This window comes from Gracilinanus agilis, chromosome 4, assembly GCF_016433145.1.
Source record: "Gracilinanus agilis isolate LMUSP501 chromosome 4, AgileGrace, whole genome shotgun sequence".
In the NCBI taxonomy this organism is placed as follows: domain Eukaryota; kingdom Metazoa; phylum Chordata; class Mammalia; order Didelphimorphia; family Didelphidae; genus Gracilinanus; species Gracilinanus agilis.
Genome location: NC_058133.1, coordinates 72,926,260 through 72,947,684, shown reverse-complemented (window position 1 = coordinate 72,947,684; position 21,425 = coordinate 72,926,260). Strand labels below are relative to the sequence as shown.

The 21,425-nt window shown below is 39.8% G+C and overlaps 1 protein-coding gene across 1 annotated transcript in view; it reads left to right on the top strand.

The window, feature by feature from the left end:
* Window positions 1–4,442: 4,442 nt before the first annotated feature.
* Window positions 4,443–21,425, top strand: part of LOC123245907 (protein transport protein Sec16B) — a 42,731-nt gene continuing 25,748 nt past the window's right edge. The window contains exons 1-9 of the mRNA XM_044674891.1: window positions 4,443–4,711; window positions 8,027–8,136; window positions 9,039–9,159; window positions 11,230–11,338; window positions 13,848–13,995; window positions 15,649–15,797; window positions 17,628–17,689; window positions 18,980–19,115; window positions 19,892–20,126. Coding sequence (XP_044530826.1) covers window positions 4,443–4,711; window positions 8,027–8,136; window positions 9,039–9,159; window positions 11,230–11,338; window positions 13,848–13,995; window positions 15,649–15,797; window positions 17,628–17,689; window positions 18,980–19,115; window positions 19,892–20,126 — 1,339 coding nt within the window. The remainder of the gene's footprint in view (window positions 4,712–8,026; window positions 8,137–9,038; window positions 9,160–11,229; window positions 11,339–13,847; window positions 13,996–15,648; window positions 15,798–17,627; window positions 17,690–18,979; window positions 19,116–19,891; window positions 20,127–21,425) is intronic.

Sequence of the window (21,425 nt, the reverse complement as noted above, 5' to 3'; positions counted from 1 at the left end):
CCTTTTGTGTTGGAGTTTGCTTTGAACAACATGAGTATTTGGAAACATGGTCTGTAAAGTACAACTTAGGCTCCCAGTTTTGTTAAGTTAGAGCCATTCTTCTAGGGGAGAGGACTTATAATAGTTTTAATAAAAGACATTTCAGGTGCCTTGTGTTGGGCATTTTAATCAGCTTCTCCAAAGAAAACAGATTAAATAATACAGTAGAATCCAACGAAAGGAAAAGCAAAAGAAAAAAGGTAACAACAAACACTTTCTTCCAACCCTGCTGACAGTCTTCCCAGTGGGATCAGTCTGTTCTGATAAAAGGAAAGAAAGTCTGGTAGGGGGCAGCAGAATTAGCCTCAGAGGCTAGGCTTTCATTCACTCGATTCTGTGAGGGTTTTGTTGTCTCACCTGAATCTGAACAGGAGCAGGGAACCTGACAAAGTTCTGAGTAAACAGCCATAGATAGGTGTCCCAGAGGCAGCTAGTCAGCCTGGACTTTGCCCTGATTAATCACTCCAGGAGAGGCCAGGCAGTTGCAAAGGTGACTGTGAGAGGGTGGGAGAGTCAGGGGACAGGTAGGTATCAGTGGATGTGGCAGCTGGCCTTTGGCAGTGTCTTCCAGGAAAGGAGAAACAGACCCATTCTAAGGAGGGCTCGAAAGCTGCTGAAGTTGGAAGGTGGGGATACGATCTGAGCTGGTGAATGCACGGTACGGTACAGCACATATTGGGTACCTCGTTTTGGTTTTGGCAGGGGACAATCCTGTAACAGTTAGCTCTGAAATGAAAATGCTGAGAGGGTTGTTTATTTGGGTGTGTAAGTAGGTGTCAAGATCAATATCAATTCTCTGTTGGGTGGTTCTTGGATGCTTTTTAATTCTTTTCCTTGAATGTGGTGATTTTAGAAATCAAATCATTAGACATTTAATTCAGTGATCATTTATTAAGGACTTAACTCTGGGCTGGGAACCCTCTTAGGCAATGGGGATGCAAAGAGAAAAATGGAAAAAGTCCCTGCCCTTAAGAAGCTCACAATCTATTGAGAGAATATGTATATACAACATTAAATACAAAATCTTTAAAATTTCTGGAGGGAGAGGACAAATCTGTTATTAAGAAGAGTTTGTTAACAACACAATAAAGGTTCTAAGGACAGGATGGAAAGATAAGGTAGAAAGGGACAGGGCCACATAAGAATAAAGGGGTTGATATGAAAAAGAAAGAGCAAGTAAGCAATAGTGGCCAGGGAAAGGAGCTTTAGACTTGGCAACCTACAATTGTGAATCATGGGGATTCCAAGTGGAACCAGAGGGCAGTAGATCATTCCCTCCACAGAAGCAATGTTCACTCTGATTTGAGGATCAGTTCCTGAGTGGTAGGAGGGGCAGGGGTGTTGTTTTGGCAACTGGTGATGCATGTTGTGATTTCTGCAATATGATGGGTGTTTTGACTGTGATAGGTTTGTCCAGTGGAAAATTTAGGGAGATTATAGGTAAAATGGGATCATAGCTCTATGTACCAATGGCATGAAGCTCAGCACAGTGTATAGAGGTTCCCAGAGCCCTTTCACTATGATTGAAGTTATTGTGTCTGCTCTCTGCAAGTTTGTCAAAAAGAACTTTTGTTACACCTTGTTTTGGCAATGGAGAGGGGATGTCTGGTTAAACAATGCTTTAGTGTAAATTCACCCAGATTGTGAATGTAACTGAAGAAGCGTCCTGCCATTAGACAGACCTAAGAGTTCCCATGCCAGTTCTTGGTTGAAATCCTAGAGGGCATTCCCACTGCTAAGTTTTGGATACGTGATTCTATCAAATGAATAGAGGATGTCCACTTTGTTTAAATGCACCCCTTTGACTTTTAGGTATGGTGGGAATTTTGATGTTATATTTAGAGTTTGTAGGGTAGATCACAGTGGACTAGACTGATCAGAACCTTGGCATCCTGAAATGCTTCCAGAGGGAGAGGAGGGGAATAGGATTGAGATGGTCTGGGGCATCCAGAAAACAAAAAATGTCTAGGTAAGGCTGAGAGCTACTCCCAGATAGCACATTGGGAAGCACTCAGTCAGTATTTATTAAGCAGCTGTTATATGCCAGTCATTGTGTTAAATACTGGGGATATAAAAAGAGGCAAAAGACAGGACCTGCTCTCAAGGAGCTTACAATCTAGTGGCAGAGGCAATAATCAAATATATATGCTATAACATATGACAAACTACATACAGAATAAATAAAAAGTCATCAACGGGGGAAAGCACTAAAATTAAAGAGGAATTGGGAAAGGTTTTTTTTTCTGTAGGAGGTAGGATTTTAGTTGGCAAAGGAAGATGGAGAAGCCAGGAGCTAGAGGGAGGTGAGTATTCCAGGCATGAGAAATAGTCACAGAAAATAACTGGAGCTGATAGATGGGTTGTCTTGTTTGTGGAACAGGGAGGAGGACAAAGACACTGGATTGAAGAGTATGTGGTGGAGAACAGGGCGTGTAGTTAATGAAGGGCTTTAAATACCAAACAGTGGGTTTTACATTTGATTTTAGAAGATTCTGGAAGAAAGGGAATCATTTGAGTTTATTGACTATAAAGGCAAGATGGTCCCTGTTCTTTGGGAAGAATGAAAATGAATGGAGGATGGACTATAGTGGGAAGAGTCATGGCAGACAGTTCCATTGGGAGACTATACAATACTCCAGTTGTGAAGAGATGAGGGCTTTCATCAGAATAGTGTCAGAATCATAAAAGAGAACAGGAAATATTCAAATATATTGAAAAGATGTTGCAGAGGTGAATTGACAGTCTTTGGCAGCAGACTGGATATGTGTGGGAGGGTAAGAAATAGTGAGAAGACAAGAATGACACCTAGATTGCAAGCCTGGGGGACTGGATGGTTTTATCCTTGATAGTCATAGGGAAGTTTGGAAGGGGATGGGTTGGATTTAACTTGAGATGTTGCACTGATTTGAGTTCCAGTAATGGAATATGAGAGATAAACAGTGGTTCTGGAGAGAATTTATTTTCTACTTTCTATGGGGAATGGGATATATGGGATAGTCAGGAAAGGCAAGTACCTCTGGAGTGAGGACTTGCCAAGCCCTTTTCAGGGCTGCTCATCCTATTTTGGTGTCTACCGTCACCCACCTCTCATCTGTGTCTCCAAGAGGCTGTAGCATGGCCAGTGGTTACATTCTGGCAAATCATCTCAGCAGGCTTGCTAAACCATGTTGAGCTCAACCAATGGGCCTCAAACCCTTCAGTGACTTAGGGGGATGTACACCCCAGGCATGTGAAGACTTCCTTTAGCAGAAGGGGTAGATGAGAACAATTTTTTCCAATTGCCATGAAGACAGCTGAAGCAAGAGCTGTGGAGCAATTAGAGTGTGGCCAGATATCAAAGATGCCAAGGCCATCTACTACATCCCTGGCCATCTCCAGTCATCTGGACTTTTGCCTTGCCCCTGGACTTCAATGATTCTGAGAGAAAGAGATTGACTACTTTGTGCCACTGTCTCAAATCCAATTCATGTGCGAGTCAAGATATCACCTCGTGCTGTCATTGGTCTTCTTTGGAAAGGAAGGATGAACAAGAACCGTGCATAAAGTACTGGCTCTGGAGTGAGGAAGACCTAAATTCAAATCCCATCTCATACATACTTAATAGCTGTGTGAGCCTGGACGAGAATCACTTAACCTCTCTTGACTTCAGTTTTCTCATCTGAAAATGGAACTAATAATAGTACCTACTTCTGAAAGTTTTTATAAAACTTTATACATGCTAGCTATTATTAGAATGAGCATGCCTTTTGGCTTTTCCCTTTGCTGGAAATAAGTAGGAGGATCTGCACTTAAAGAGTTACTTGGGGTTATAAGAAAGATATCTTTTGGGGAAGAAGCTTCACTTTCTACTTAAAGAATAGCCTTGGTTGCTTATACTGAAATAAAAATACTTCTTTGTATCTCTCATTGGACCTTTCATATTCATGAATGAATAAATGGATATATGTATGAATAAATGAGTGGGTAGGTGAATGGGTGGATGAATTAATGGGCAAATGTATGGTATAATGCAAAACCAATTTGGTAAATTGATTTTGCTCACATATCAATTTTATTTAAATAGTGAGCTCTCATGATTCCTTCTTTATTGGTTTAGATACATTTCTCTTATTGTTTCTAAATATGATTATCATTACTATCAAATATTTAATTTACATGCTTGTTCCACAGTTTTCAGGTGTCTGCATTCTCTTTACCTGTCTATAATAATTTCTTAGAAAACAGATTGAGATGGTTATTCTTTCTGTTATTATTTAGCCTAATACTAGATAATGCACAGATATGTTCTTAAATTTTGATGATATTGATGATTTTTATCATTCTCTCATTTGTCTATAGGAAGATAAAGTAGATAGAACATTGATTCAATTGAAACACAAGAGAAACTCTGGAGACAGTTGAAGATGGAGCCCTGGGTTCCCCTTCCACAGCCCCAGCCCCAAGGGAAGCCTGTAGCACAGCCTAAGGGGCTTCAGAAGGGTGGCTACCATAAGCCCATCGTCCCTGAGAAATTCTACCAGTGGTCAGACCTTCGAGGTGGCCCTCCACCATGGCCAGATCAGCAGACAGGTTACCAGAGGCCAAGTCATCTGTATAGACCAGGTGATCAGCGTAGAATTCATTCTGGGACTGAGTATTATGAAGGTGGCTATCCTGGTCAGCTATATCCCAGGTAAGTCTTTATCTCCTAAAAAGTATGGAAGAAATTATTTAAATTATGGGATTTTGATATCTCGGGTTTCTTGAACAGGTTAGGCTGAGAGACTTCCTTTCTCCATTTATTTTTCATTCTTTGTCCTCCTCCATACCGTTTCCTTAGCAACCTCTGCCTTTGTCTGTGTCAAATACTTTTTACTCCCAAATTGGTTACAGTGACTGAAGATAAATGGCTATAAACTCAACCCATTCCTTTGTCTTATTTCCTCCCCTGCATCCCTTTTGTGAGTCTATAGCTATGTGGCCAATAATAAGGGTTTAAGTAGGAGTTAGAAGACGCTGTGGCAGTCAGACAAGAAGATACATTCCAGGTGTCTGGGAATCCCAAAGACAAGATCATTGGGCCTTTTTTTCCAGGTAAAGCCATAGCAATATTTATACCCAGGGTAAGGATCTTGGAACATTCCCAGGCAGGTAGCATGAAATGTATTCTGAACCTCACCCCACGCCCCCCCACCACTCCCTGCACCCCAACTTTAAAAGTCAATATCAGTTGAGCTAAAGTGGGAGGAAGAGACCTTGGAATACCAATATTGGTGTGGAGGCAGAAGCCCCCCTAAATACCAAAAGATTGCCACTGAGTGGGACCAGAACAGTTTGATCTCTACTGGGGTGTGACTACCCTAGGACAGCAAGCAGTGAGGGAACATGCCTTTTGGTAGCTTCCTCTTTAAATGAGTTATTCTTGTTAATGGAGACAAGAAGAATAGTGAGAGCCATTCTTAAAAGTCTGCAAAGACCTGGTTTCAAATATCCCCTCTGATACACTTGGCTTGTGTGACCCCAAACTTCCCAAGCCCCTCAAATATTCTCTAAAACTTTTTCCTATATCGATTCAAAATCACTAATCTAGAACAGATTGGGAACAATAAATTCCTGCTAACTAGGTTATAAGGGCAGGGCAGCTAGGTGGCACAGTGGATAGACTGCTGGACCTGCAGTCAGGAAGACTCCTCTTCTTGAGTTCAAATATAGCCTCAGACACTTACTATCTTTGTTACCCTGGGCAAGTCGATTAACTCTGTTTTCCTCAGTTTTCTCATCTGTCAAATGAGCTAGAGAAGGAAATGGTAAACCACTCCAGTATCTTTGCCAAGAAAACCCCAAATGGGTCATGAAGAGTTGGACACAACTGAAATGGCAGAACAAAAGGTGCTAAGACCAGTTGTTTCTAGGTTACCAAAGGACTGAATGCCATGGGTGTCCCCTAGATTTTGGTACCCTGGAACAAAGCTTTGAACATTACACTCTCGCAGACCTTTCCCATAGTGGGCCAGTCTGACCTGGGTGGCAATATAATTAATTTCTTTCTATTATAATTACTTTAGCAGCTTCAGAACATATCACATATTAGAAATAAATCAAAGCTGCTACAAATTCAGAAAGCGGAGGATTTGATTAAGCTGATTTTAGGTTGGAGGTTCCAGAATTCTTGGACTCTTGAATCCTAGTCATGTCCTACTCATGACTCATTGTAGACCTTGGCCTATGCCCAAGATTTCCTTTTTTTTCCTTATGAGGAAGAAGATAGTGTTTATGGTAATGTGCTAATAATTTGTCCATAGCCTTAGTTGAAATGATTGCAAAGCACTTGTGGCAAACATACAAAATAATACTCATACTTCAGATGAGTAAGGAATAGTGACTGATATTCTTTATTTCATTCTCTCTTGGTCTATTAGTTTTCAAAGGATGGCAGGTTAAGAACTGAGGAGGTGAGGGAATAAACACATTTAAAGTGGCCTGACCCAAATGCTTCTTTCAGTTCTTCATCTTTCATATTTATTTAAGCAATGACCATAAATTGAATTCTTATACATCATTGTGCCCACTGCCACATGCTTATTGAATTCAATTGTCTCAGATAAGGTTTATACAGGATAAGGTCTCCTAGGATGTCATCCTTTTGTGTTGTCATGGAGGAAAAGAATAGAATAGAAATTGAATGGAAAAGCATTTATTAAAAGATTATTATGTGGGAAGTACTCAGCTTAGTGATAGGAATACAAATAACAAAGGGAGTCTCTCCTTTTCAAGAGCTCATATTCCAAGTAGGGGGAGACAGTACTATAGGAAAATTCAGTTTTGGGATGGATGGAAAGGTTCATGGTCCTTAGGGTTCTACAGCAGGATAGGTGGCAAGGCCTTAGGAGTCCTTAGGGTTCAGCAGCAATATGAGAGGCAAGGTGCAGGGTCCAACTTATCTGGAAGGCCCCAATTTCTTTTTTTCCCCCTAAAACCTTTCCCTTCCCTCTTAGAATCACTACTGTGTATTGATTCTAAGGCAGAAGAGTGTCAAGGGCTAGGCAATGGGGATTGAGTGACTTGCCTACGGTCATACAGCTAGGAAGTCTCTGAGGCCAGTTTTTTTTAAACCCTTAACTTCTGTGTATTGGCTCATAGGTGGAAGAGTGGTAAGGATAGGCAATGGGGGTCAAGTGACTTGCCCAGGGTCACACAGCTGGGAAGTGTCTGAGGCCGGATTTGAACCTAGGACCTCCCGTCTCTAGGCCTGACTCTCAACCCACTGAGCAACCCAGCTGCCCCCCTGAGGTCAGTTTTGAACCCAGGACCTCCTATCTCTAGGCCTGGCTCTCAATCCACTGAGCTACCAGCTGCCCCCTGGAAGACCCTAATTTCTGGGGTTTACAAATGATAAATTTGTATCTTGATTTGAATGATAGTAGAGATAAACAGTATTTTTTTTATTCATTTTTTAGAAAAATTTTCCATGGTTATATGATTCATGTTCTTTCTCTCCCCACAAAACACCCTCCCCCCACCCATAGCTGATGTGCAGTTCCACTGGATTTTACATGTATCTTTGATCAAGACCTATTACCATATTATTGATAGTTGCACTGGGGTAGTTGGATAAACAGTATTTTTGCCTTACAGTTTTACTAACATAAAAGTCAGGGTGTGTTTGGAAAAGTCACTTAATTTCCCTGGATCTTATTTTTCTCTTCTGTTAAAGGAGGGGGTTGTCTTTGAGGTCCTTTGAAACCTTAAATTTTCCTGAAGTTTGACTTCGGGTCTTGTTCTCCCCCTGGTCCTAAACTTTATTCAGGCCATCATTCCAAGAGAATCTTACCCTCGAGACACAGACCTGCATTGAAGCCATTTTCTTCCTGTTCTCGACTATCATTTCTTCTCTTCATCTTGACTTACTTTCTTTCAGTGTTATTTTTTATTTTTTAAAATTTGTGTGTGTGTGTGTGTGTGTGTGTGTGTGTGTGTGTGTGTGTGTGTGTGTGTTGTGACATTTCAGGTCAGGATATGAGAATCCATATCAGCATCATCCTCCGACAAGCACAAGGGAAGACTATAGCTATGGAAGTTATTATCACGGACACCCACAGCTACAGAAAGAAGAACGAGGTATGGATGGGAAAAGTCTTTGGGGTTTATTAGTGGTCCAGATGGGCAGGTGGGCTTGGGACTCACCAATATAGCTACTCTTGGCAGCCTCATGCCACGGTAACCTACCCAAGAGAGGAAACCAGGCATCCTCTTTTCTTTATTGTCTCAATAGAATCTTGAAGGATGCAGCCAGGGAAGGAGCTGTTGCCCTTTGCAAACTAAGATAATGCTACTGATCCACCATCATTAAGCCATGTTCCTTAATTTATTTTCATCATACTGGAGATGAGCCAGATTGGTCCATCCCCCCTTAGAGTTCTTATAGCCAAAGACCAAAATCTGAGAAAAGGGTAGCAAAACTGCACAGGAACCAAATATTTGACCTGAGCCTCCTTAGTAGACGGTGGTCTCATTAACTAAACCGGTGGTCTTCGCCATCATTTTCTTCAGAAGACTAGAACTCATCCATTTTCCAATAAATACAGAAGTCTTGGTTTATGGGTGAGACTTACACCCTAGCCATTGTTCATACATAGGAAAAATGGAAATCCCACAGTTACAGACAGATGAATAGCACATCCAGTCGAGGGTGAGTGGGTGCTCCAGGCAGCTTGTGACTGGTAGAGAGGAGAAGGAGTCTGTTTTGGTGCAGCCAGCACACACGCAGACACATACGTCCCACCTCTGTCTCTCTCCCATTATATGATTTTGTGCTCTTAATAGTCTGTGGGGGATAATGAATTGTGTGTTGGGAGCTAGCACCCCCAGCCTTCTCCTCGTTCAAATAAATCTGCCTTGTGGCTCTCAAGTATGTTTTGGGGTGCATTACATGGGTACCCTGCTTCTGAGGAAGCAAACACATTAGCTCTGAGCTCCCAGGCAACAGAACTGTCTTCGTTTTCTTTTTTCTTTGGCTCTAGTTCCAAGGCAGGGGAGTCCCTACACTAGGCATGGAGATTATAGGGACCAGAACCCCTACAGCGACTACCGTGAGGAAAGACAGAGCAGCCCATTTGGAACAAATGGGGAAATCCATTTTCGGTAAGTGTGACAATGGAGGAAGATCTCACTCTGTGTGTGTGCCTCAAGCAAACCTTGGGACAAAGAGTGCTTTTTTCCCTTAGCTTTGAGGCCAATTTTGCACTGGTCTGGTCTGTTAGTCAACTAGCATTTATTAAATGCCCATTATGTGGTAGGCATTGTGCTAAATTCTGGAGATAGAAAGGCAAAAAACAATCCCTTCTTCCAGTCTATTGGGGAGAGATAAGAAAACAACTATATACAGTAAGATACATACTGGATAAATTAGGTGCAGTCTCAGAGGGAAGACACCAAGATTTAGGAGGACTGGAAAATGCCCTTTGCAAAACGTGGGGCCATAGCTGAGATATGAAGGAAAAAGAGAAGACAGGAGGTAGAGATGAGGAAGGAGAGTTTTCTAGGCATGGGGGACAGGCAATGAAAATGCTCTTAGAATGTTATGTTTGAGGAACAGCAAGGAAACCAATGCTGTTGAATCAGAGAGAAGTTTGGGACTTGTTGCTGGCCCAGATAGGCAGATGGGGAGTATAAGGTATAAGAAAATTGAAAATGTAGGAGTTTTTTTTTTTTTTTTTACCTTTGGTTTTAGAGTCAATACTAAGTATTATTTCCAAGGCTAGGTGATTGGGGTTAAGTGACTTGTCTAGGGTCACATATATAGGAAGTGTCTAAAGTAAAATTTGAACCTGGGACCTTTTGTCTCTAGGTCTGGCCACTGAGCCACCTATCTGCTCCCCCCCACCCCCACCAATTACATCTTAACCTGGTTCTGTCAGCACTACAGCAAGGAGCTGAGTTTGACATCTCTGCTCTAGATAATTCTGTAAGATTATAAATTGTAGCGAGTCTTGATCTACTTTGTTGAAAGGAGGTAATTCTGTAAGATTTTCCATTCTAGAGAAAGTCTTAATTTACACTAATGAAAGGAGGTAATTCTGTAAGATTATCCATTCTAGAGAAAGTCTTGATCTACTTTGCTGAAAGGAGATAATTCTGTAAGATTATCCATTTTAGAGAAAGTCTTGATCTACTTTGTTGAAAGGAGGTAATTCTGTAAGATTATCCATTCTAGAGAAAGTCTTGATCTACACTGATTAAAAGAATTTCTAACCAAGGAGTTCTGTATAATAATAAAAGCACAGATCTGGTGACCAGTTGTTATTATCTGAATTGATCCGGTCTCTATAATGTTCTCGTGGTTAGACATGATCTGGGACTAGGATACTAATCTGGTTCTGGATCTATAGTATCAAAGATATTTTACCATCTTACCTGCTTCTGGGATGGATAATGGAACAATGGAGAGATTCCAGGGTGTAAGAGGAAAGGAAAAGGGAAAGAAACTCATCTTTATTTTTATCCTTTCTCAGCAGAGTCCCTCTCAGATTATTTAAGCAAAAAGAATTAAAGTCTACTTAGGCCAATAGAGAAGAAAACTTTTCTACAGATTTGGTCACTTTCAGGCCACTCTACCAAGCAGATGGAGTTCCTTTTTATTTATTGAATTGTTATGCGATGATGGCCAATGAGGGACAACATCTTCATTAAAGAAAATTGGTATGATGTAAAGAATAGGGGGCAGCTAGGTACCACAGTGGATAGAATGCTAAGTCTGGAAGTGGGAGCATCTGGGTTCAAATCTGGCCTCAAATACTTTCTAAATATTTTAAAGACTTCCTAAAATACGTCCTTAGATAATTCTCTAAATCGTTAACCCCAATTGCCCAGCCCTTACCATTCTTTTGCTTTGGAATCAATTTTTGTATCAGTTTAAGGTAAAGATTTAAAAAAAATATCAGCTCTGAAATCAGCGGGCCTAGGTTCAAATCTCAACCTCTGAAGTTTATTGACTTTTGTGACTTTTAAGCAAGGCACTGAATCTCCTGAGGTCTCAATTTCTTCATCCCTTAGATAAAAGGGTTGCAACAGATGAGTTCTGAGGTCTTTTCTTAGTCTATATCTGGGGTCATTTGCTTCCTCCTTTGGCCAGTGATGTTTCAAAAAAAATACCATCTTATTTGTTACCACTTTATGCTGTTTTCTCACCAGGTTTTGTCTCTCCTGATGCAGGTCTAAAAATTATGAAATGCACAAAGAAAATTCAGTTTCTGACCCTGCTGGGCAAGAAAAGCCTGGGGAAGAAGACCTACAGCATAGCAAGCTGGAAGGGGCCAATGAGGTAACTAAGCATCAGGGACATGGAGGTTCTTGACCTGAGGTGTCCCACTTGAGAAGCTACTGCTTTCCTTCTCACCATACATGTCTTTATATGTCTTTTTGACTGTCCAGCAGCCAGTATACTGCAAATTCCTGGCCACTTTCGGTTTGACCAGAGTCCTTTATTTCTGAATTCCAGCTATAAAGTCTTCCAACCTGATTGCCCAAAGCAGGAGTATTTTGCCAGAAATTCTAGCCTCAGAATTAAGAAGACCTGGAGTGAAATCCCAACTCTGGCATATACTGCTTGTGTAGCCCTGGACAAGTCACTTAACCCTTTAATGCCTCTAACAATTCTCTAAGACCAAGTGGCAGAGAGGGTACTGATTTGCTCTGGTAGAAGAAGCACCCCATAGTGCTGAAATCACAAGTTTAAGTTTTAAAAAATTGTATTTACTTCTGTGTAAACCTTCTAACCTCTGGATATTTTCAGTTCCTTTTTATGCTCCTTTTTCTATTAGATTGCTATTTCTTTGAAGGCAGGAACTGTCTTATGCCTTTCTTTTTTATTCCTTGAGATTAGCACATTGCCTGGCACGTCGTGTTGTATTCGGTTGTGTCCAACTCTTTGTGGCCCCTTTGGGGTGTTTTTTTGGCAAAGACAGTGGAGTGGTTGGCCATTTCTTTCCTCAGCAGATTTGACATATTGGGAAACTGAGGCAAAGAGGATTAAGTCACTCATCCAGGGTCATATAACTGGTTATTTTCTGAGGCTGAATTTGAATCGATGTCTTTCTGACACCTGAACATCTAGCCACCTTGCCAGCTTGCCCGGCACGTAGTAGACCCTTAATAAATATTTACTAATTCTGATTCTATGGGCAGGTTGTTTTCCTCCAGTAGAATGTAAGGTTGAAAGCACAGACTGTTTTCTTTTTGATTTAGTATTTCTAGTGCCTTCCCAGCACAGGACCTGGCTCATAATTGGCCAGGGATTCTCACACTTTTCTCTTTTGCTCACAGCATAGTATTATTCCCTGTGTGATAAAAGACAGCACTAGGGAGAGTTGGGAGATACTGTTTAAGTTCCATACAACGTGAGGCCTGCCTAACAAGAACCCAGAGAATTGGCAGTGTGGTGGTAGTGTTCTGGGGAACCCTCGGAGAACCACTCAGTAAGCACGTAATAAGTCTTTGTGGAGTTGAATTGAATTGGCCTCTTGCCCTTGAACTCAAGTAGACTGGTAGTTTGGTCTCAGGGATCTGTGAGCTACTGGAATATTTTAGTTTAAGTAGGAAGAAGATGTCACACTTTCTGTCTACCCTGGCTATTATGGATCCTCTCCATGGAATGCCGATGGCTCTTTTAGTTGGTTCCAAAGAATCCGGTGCTCTCTTCCTATTCTCTTTTATATGGTTTCATGTGTGTTGGTTTTATCTCCTCCATCAGGTTATGGTTTCCTTATGGTTCTGAATCTTTTATAGTGGAGTGGTCAGACATGTAGTCCACTCCCGAATTTGGCAAGAACCAGATTAAAATGCGTAACAAATATCAATTTAATATTTACAATATTTAACATAATCATTTAATATTGACAAAATAAGAAAGTTAGAATTGTTTAACAAAATAAACTACAATAAATAAGAGATAACATTTTTTAAAACTAAATTGATATGTATCCTACAAGGATGCTTATGTAAGAATTAAAATGAATATATAATAATAACTTTAGATATTATGTTTTATGAGATTTATTAGTAGTTACTAGGAATAAAGGAATAAAAAGGGAATAAAATAAAATCATGTGCCATGGCTAATCTACCTGTTCAAACAGCCTGCATTCCTACCTGCAAGCCACCATAGGAAGGAAACCCAAAGATCCCACCCAAGATCCCCTAATTTATCCCCCTGTCTACATCAGCACGTAATGACAGGAAGCCAGTGGGCTTTTGGGAAATGTAGTTCAAAGGCACAAAATTTCCAATAATATACTTATGTATGGATTAATGGCCCCAATTTCTTTCTTTTTTTCTTCAAATACCTTCTGTCTTAGAAATGATTCTCAGTGTCAGTTCCAAGGCAGAAGAGTGGAAAGGGCTAGGCAACTGGGGTTAAATGACATACCCAGGGTCACATAGCTAGGAAGCATCTGGGGCCATATTTGAACTCTACCTGCCATCTTGGTTTGACTTTCTATCCACTGTACCACCTAGCTGCTCTATGGTTCCAATTTCTACTTGAGCTTAAGGCTGTTGTTTTACAGTGCCTAACTCAGTAAATATTTGCTGATGGATTGAACTCCTTTCCTACCTAGGAATCCTTTCACTATCAGAGTATTTATGGGGGAACTGAAATTTGGGTTTTCCTAAAAGAGCCATCGGGAGGGAGAGGTCTTTATAATATTCTGTTTAAATGATGTAATACTATCTTCCTGATGTATTTCCATTGTTCAGTGCTTAGCACAGTGCCTGGCACATTGCAGGTATTTAATAAATGTTTATTGATTATCACTTTTTTTAAAAATTTCCAGCTACCATTGGCCAGCGAGTCCAGTTTGCTGCAGCAGTATAAGGAGTCGGGTCTTAGCTCCAGCAGCTACGAGCTAAGCCAGTACATGTTGGACTCTCCTGATCAATATGATTCTACCCCTTTCAAGACTTGGAGTCCTGTTCAAACAAGTAACTATCAGAGCAGATGGGGCGGTGACATCTGTCTGTTAAGAAGCTATGCTTACCTAGAGAGGCCAGGCATCTGCTTCATGTAGAAATAGACCTTGAATTCCCTAGTAAAATATAAGCTCCTTGAGGGCAGGAATTATTTTTTATTTTGTCTTTCTACCCCTCCTGCTTATAAATAGCATCTGGCATAAAGTAAGTGCTTAATGAGTCTTCTCAATTGGCTGAACTCATGGCCTTCCATAGCATGAATCTCAATAATGATGTTAATTTGAGACTCCCAACTCTTGTCCTCTACCTGTATAATGAAGACAGTATTGTCTGTTCTTAGAGGGTGGTGCTGCCTCTAGCTGTCTTGTGTCTACTATTTGAATGGTTGTCCAGTTGAGTGGGACATGAGACAGTGAAAGTTCTCCTCTTCTTCTTCTTCCTTCTCTTCCTCCTTTTCCTCCTTCTCCTCTTCCTCCTTCTCCTTCCCTTCTTCTTCCTTCCCTTCCTCCTCTTCTTTTGTCCTCCTCCTCCTTCTCTTCCTCTTCCTCCTAGATAAGAAAATCTACCGAAAAGGAGACTCCTAGAAAAGGAAGGGATGGAGGAGGTGAAGGTCATCCACAAAACAAAATGACTTTTCTGAGATGATAAATTCTCAGAGAAATGGATTCTCAAGAACAAGATATTTTGTTTGTTTTGTGGCAACTTGATCTTTCTTCCTCCTGTTATGATTAAAATTCTCTGGAGACAAGGGAAAAGTCAGCCACATATTGCTGGTGCCTTTTCTTTCTACGACCTGCTTTTTAATTTAATAAATAATTATAAATTAAGATCAGTCTCCAGAGAAATTTAATCATAACAATATATCAACCATGGAGAGATAGAAGAAAGGGGGGTACAGGCAAGTGCTAAATTTCTACATTGATTAGAAGAAAGAACTTGTTGGCTATTATTTGAGACTGATTCATCTAAATTTTGTAACATGTTTGGATTAGACTTGGTCTTTAGAATTTCTAAACTAGGATTTCTAAACCTGAAGTTTATTCAACAACCATTTATTAAGTAATTACTATGTGCCAAGTACTTTGGAAGTACTGGGATCCCTCTGTCTCTGTCTCTTTCTCTGTCTCTGTCTCTGTCTCTGTCTCTGTCTCTGTCTCTGTCCCTGTCTCTCTGTCTCTCTGTCTCTCTGTCTCTCTGTCTCTCTGTCTCTCTGTCTCTCTGTCTCTCTGTATCTCTCTCTCTCTCGCTCTCTCTCTCTTGCTCTCGCTCTTTCTCATACACACACACAGCAAAAAGGGTCTTTGAACTCAAAAAACTCATAGACTAATATAAATATAGCATATTTTGATAACTGCATTTCAACATAATTGATTTCCTTTGTAGTGTGATATATTTTATTTTATACATTTTAAGCATTTTTTTCTGAGAAAGCATTCATAGACTTCTCCAGATGGCTAATGGGGGTCGATGATATAAAAAAAACTACAAACAAAAAATGGATTACTCCCCCCCACCCCAATTCTGTTCTAGAGTCAAGTTCCTTCCAATTCTCAATCCCATCTAATATTCTAGTCCAACCAGAATCTTGCCCCAGGTGGCATTTCCATAACAATCTCTTATAACTGAAGCCTCCAGTGTCTAAACAATGATTATCTCTTTGGCTAGAAGATGCAGCTGTTGGACCTGTGGACCCTATGAAGTTCTTCATCCCTCATGCACCTGTTTGCTTTGGGCCAGGGGGTCAGTTGATACTGGTGTGTCCCAACCATCCAGCCGATGGACAGACAGCACTTGTGGAAGTACACAGTTTGGAGGTAAAATTGTTAGAATTCCCCATTATGGAGACATGTTGGGTACTTTGCTGTTCTTAACTTCTCCTTACAACCCCCTCAGTCTGAATTGCTTGCCAATATGTGTTCAAAGATCATGATGATTGACTTTCATGGGGAAAAGCAGTTTTTGGCTCATCAAATTAGAAAATATTTGTAAACTGCTTAGCACAGTGCGAGGCACAAAGTAGATGTTTAACAAATGCTTGCTCCCTTCTCTTCTTTTAGACTGGGTTCTTCTTTGGGTCTAATAATAATAATGATTGACATTTAATAGTGCTTTCAAGGATGCAAAGTACTTTATGCAGATTATTACTTTACATAGTACTTTATGCAGATTATCTCATTTGAACCTCATGACCAAGGCAGGTACCATTTTGAAAAGCATCAACATTTTACAGATTCATAAATTAAGATTTATGATTTGCCCATCACCATATTATTAGAAATCATGAGAGAGAGGATTTGAATTTGGGTCTTCCTAACTTCCAGATAGTATTCTATCTACCATCCCACACTAGCTTAGACCCAGGTTTCCCTTGTCATGCTATGAGCTCACTGCTTAGCACAGAAATATATTTTTCAGTTTTTCTTTTTATGTGTGTGTTTTAAATTTATTTTTATTTTATTGATTAATTAAGAAAATTTTCCCATGATTCATATTCTTTCTCTCCCATTTTTCAGTTTTTCAACTGGATCCAGAGTTGAAAAAAACTTATTTTTCTAGCCTGGTGGTATTCTAAATTTAAATGATCACACTAAATCATCCTAAATCACAGAAAATGAATTGGGGGGAGTTTTATTTTTTTTAATCATTTACTTTCTGTGTTAGAATTAATCTGTTCCAAGACAGAAGAGTAGTAAGGGACTAGGTAATAGGTGTTAAGTGATTTATCTGTGGTCACACACCTAGGAAAAGTCTGAGGCCATATTTGAACCCAGAACTTCCTGCCTCCATGCCTGGCTCTCTAACCACTTAGCCACCCATCTGAGTTCCTTAGATCACCCTTAGAGTTCCATTCTTGGCCAAGCATTATAGCTTAGTTGAGTGTCCTGAAAGTTTAATTGCTTACTTAGAGGTTAATCACAAGGAGCTGTGATCATAATCACCTAGTAAGGCTTGTTAAATAGGAAGCAGGATGTACCAGTTCAAATATGGTACCAGGGAAAGAACTCTGGATTTGGAGTCAAATCCTGGCTTGTCCATTAACTACATTTTTACTCATAGGTAAAATGAAGGGGTTGGACTAAATGACCTATAAGGTCCTCTTCAATTTGGAATGTAAGTTCTTATGATCCTAAATTGGAAGGTTTTGAACTTCCTGTCCATCTCTTTATATTTGAGATACCTTGAGATACTTTACATTGCAGATAATAAAATTAAGTCTATAACAACCCTTTGAGGTAAAATGTAAAAGTGTTAGTTATCCATTTTACAGATGTGGAAACTGAGGTGCCCATAGAGTAAATGCCTTGCCTATTTACTCATTTTTCTACAATATCTATAATCTATTATTCCATCAACCAATCAGGAACTTAAATGGCAAAACTAGACTCTGAAACCTAGATTTTCAGATATCAAATTCTGCTTTCTACAATGTTCTGTCTTCATTTATCAAAAGACCTGTTGCTTCTTTTAGCATTTTGTCTTGAGTTGAGATGGCCTTGGCTAAGTAGCAAAAATGTTCCAAAATAAGTTTTTCAATACTTTTCTCTGAAGGTTAGTTAAGGAAGATGGAACAAAAGCTTTCCACATACTGGCCCAGGTAGAATAGAGCATTAGATGGGCAGAGGAAATTTGCTTCTGTTTTCCAGGTTCTCCTTAATGACACTGAGGAACAAGAGGAGCTAAGAGCTTTCTCAGGACCACTGATCAGGTAAAATTCCCGTAGGACTTTCTGAGTAAGTCTTCTTAATTAGCTAAGAGCCAATCCTTTCTGTTTGTGGCTCATATACTTCTTGGGCAGCTATTTGGATTTATCTTGATTTTCCTTGAAGAAAAAGTTCAATAATAGATAATGAAGCAAAAGCCTTTGTACTACAGGACAGTGCCAAATGTGTTATTGTTCATATCGATTTCATCATCTGATAGCTCAAGAGAACAAGAAAACATAGATTTAAAATGAAGAGAAAAAATCATTTTCATTTTTTAATGTTTCTTTTTTGTCCGTGTTTTCATTTATAATATGACTAATATGGAAATGTTTTGCATGATTATACATATATAACCTATATCAATTTGCCTACTATCTTGGAAAAGGGGGAAGGGAGAGAATTTGGAACTCAAAATTCTAAAAAATTAATGTTAAAATTTGTTTTTGCAAATAACTGGGAAAAATAGTTTTTTTAAAGGAAGAGACCACCTATGGAAAAAAAATCAATTAAAATGTTCAGAGATCATCTCAAGGAAATTCTATGTCTTGATATGAGTTAATGGATAAATTAAATAAAATTAAATAAAAGCTAATGGATATTAGAAGAGCACACTATTGTCAGAGTGGATTCTGGGAAACTGCCAACAAATGAATTAGTGTTTTTTTTAAAAGCCTTAAAGCAATGGGTTTTACTAGGGAGAAGATGTATGATGGAATTTAATAGTCAAATTAGTATGAGTAGGCACATCTGCCCTCTGTAGGACTGAATTGGAGCTTTCCTATTTTAGTGATTATTTTTCTCAGCTCAATGTGCATTCCAAGAGGAAAAAAAAAAGAATATTTCTATGGCCATGGGACATTCTCCTTTAGTTCCAAGTATATTAAAGCCTTGTTTTCTATGGTATAAGAAAATAGGGAATGATGAAAACATCATTGAATTTTGAGCCAGGAAATTTAGATTCACATGTCATCTTTGTCACTACCTAGCTTTGGCAAATTCCTTCATCTCTTTAGGACTCAGTTTTTTAATCTGGAAAATAAGGGTTAATTTCTATGATTCCCTTTAGCTTGAATATCCTTTATGAGCTAATAAACCGAAAGTCTACCCTCCTTCTTTGAGGTGATAACTTTCTTGTAGTCAGACTCCTCCTTCTTCCCTATGTGGCCGCCAGGCTTTTAGAGAGGTGCTTCCTTCCCCAAGGCATCTTTCATCACTTCTAGAGAATCCCAAGAAGCTTCCCTTGAATATTCTAGAATTTAAGACTGACTCTACTTCTTGGGTTGCTCCCACAGGGAAGATGTGCACAAGGTGGATGTGATGCTCTTTTGCCAGCAGAAGGCAGCTTTGAGTTGCAAGGCTGAGACGCCAAGGGGTAGAGACTTGGCCCTGCTCTGGAAGTTGCTGGTCCTCCTTTGTCGTCAGAATGGAGTATGTAGACACCCGACCCTACTTGGGGCAGATGGGAATGGAAGGGCTGGATTTTGAGTCTTCTGGTTTGGATAAAACTGAGTTAATTTCATGGACATTTATGGCAAAATGTTAGAAGTGAGCAATTGTTCTGGGAGAAAAATAGTGTTTATAAATTATTTTTATTTTTGATCTAGATCTGTAAATTCCTCAAGTTAGGGAATTCCTGGTGTGGGAATTCCCTTTACTGATAGAGGCTGGCAATTCAGCTGTTATGTATAGTTTTAGAGGGTTGATTGCATCGCTGAGAAGTTACATGACTTTCTCTCACCTCACAGAAAATATCAGAGGCAGGACTTCAGTCAAGGTCTTCTGAACTCCAAGGCTGATCCTCTATCCTCCGTACCACACAAATACCAATTTAAATATGTGAACTCTTCCACTAGGCATCCCTGGGGTCTGAGTAATGGTCCAGCCAAGTAATAATCCCTATGAAAGTTATCACTTGCTCTTGATGGTCTTCTAGAGAAGTCGTGACTAGTATCGACAATGTTAGTGGAGAAGGATGCTGAAGCAAGGTTATCCAAATGATTTATGAGAAGCATTGCTCACATGCAATGGTATGTGTTGGGGCTGAGTAGAGGAAGGTAGAAGGAATAAACTTTTCTCTTGTTATATAGATCTTTTAAAAAGGGTAAGACCCCCTCTCCATCCTTTTCTTAGCTGGAACCACAGATTGGGAACAAACTAGTCTGTTGCTCTTGGTCTCATGACCTATAATTCTCTTTGCTCCGAAGTCGATGGTGGGGTCAGATGTAGCTGAGCTGTTGATGCAAGACTGCAAGAAGCTGGAGAAATATAGGAGACAAGCCCCAGTTGCCAACTTGATCAACTTGACTGATGATGATTGGCCAGTACCGAGATCTGGGACACCCAACCTGCTCACTGGTGAGATCCCACCCAGCATAGAGACCAAAGCCCAGATTATCGAGAAGTTCACTAAACTGCTCTTTTATGGAAGAAAGAAGGCAAGTAATCTCTGATTTTCTGCCTAAATCCCACAAGGAGTTTTAATTTTAAAACAGCCTAGATATGATACTTTAGTAAAAATTAAAATTATTTTTTTGGGGAGGGGACATTATAGCATTCTTCCAGAGTAATACATGTTAGGATCTCATGACTGAGACAGTCCAGGCACATAAGAGATGGTAGGTTTTGGATACTCAGGCCAGGATTGACAAAGTTAGAGACCAAAACCTCGGTTTCTTTACATGTTAGTCACTCTAGTCACTCTCTCTGTTCTTGCTTTGGGAGACTGATTCTTGAGGGATCTGGCATCCTTTGGCACCAATGGTCCTTCTGTAGAACATGTCAGAGTTCTTCAAAGGATTGAATTTGAGAAGCATGACTGAATTTAATTCAACTCCACAAACACTGGGTAGGGAATTTGACCTCTTTCTGTATCCCATTGCTAAGTACAATGCCTGGCACACAGTAGGTGCTTGGTAACTATTGGCTGATTAATTGATCTTCTGTGTGAAAGGTGCTGGGCTAGATCCTACCAATACAAAGACAAAGATTAAACAGTCTTTCCTGCCCTCAAGAAATTTAGTATATTCTGTTGGAGGATATAATATATAAATAATGAAACATATCTATGTATATGTTTTTATAGAGGTATATGTGTGTATATATTATATATGTTTCTATGTGTATATATAAATATTTTAATATGGAGAGAGCAGACAAGAAGTTGTTATTTTATGTTTATTTGTGATAAGCTTTATGCTAAATGCTGGGGATATAAATATATCCAAACAGAAGAAAGTTTCTTGCTCTCTCTCCCTCCTTCCCCACCTCCTCTCTTTTCTGAATCTGTCTCTCTCTTTCTCCCTCTCCTCCTCCTTCTCTGTCTCTGTCTCTGTCTGTCTTTTACTCTCTGTCTCTCTTCTCCCCAACCATCTCTCTCCCTTTCCTCCTTCTCTCCCTGCTCTCTCTGTCTCTCTGTCTCCGTCTCTCTATTTCTCTGTCTCTGTTTCTGTCTCTCTGTTTCTCTCTATCTCTCTTCTCTCTCTCATCTTTCTCTCTCCCCGATATCTGTCTCTCCGTCTCTGTCTCTCTATCTCTGTTTCTCTGTCTCTCTTCTCTCTTCTCTCTCTCTCACTCTCTCTCTCCTCCCCTCCCCTCCCTTCCCCTCCCCTTTTCTTTTCTTTTCTTTTCTTTTTTCTTTTCTTTTCTTTTCTTTTCTTTTCTTTCTTTTCTTTTCTTTTCTTTTCTTTTCTTTTCTTTTCTTTTCTTTTCTTTTCTTTTCTTTTCTTTTCTTTTCTTTTC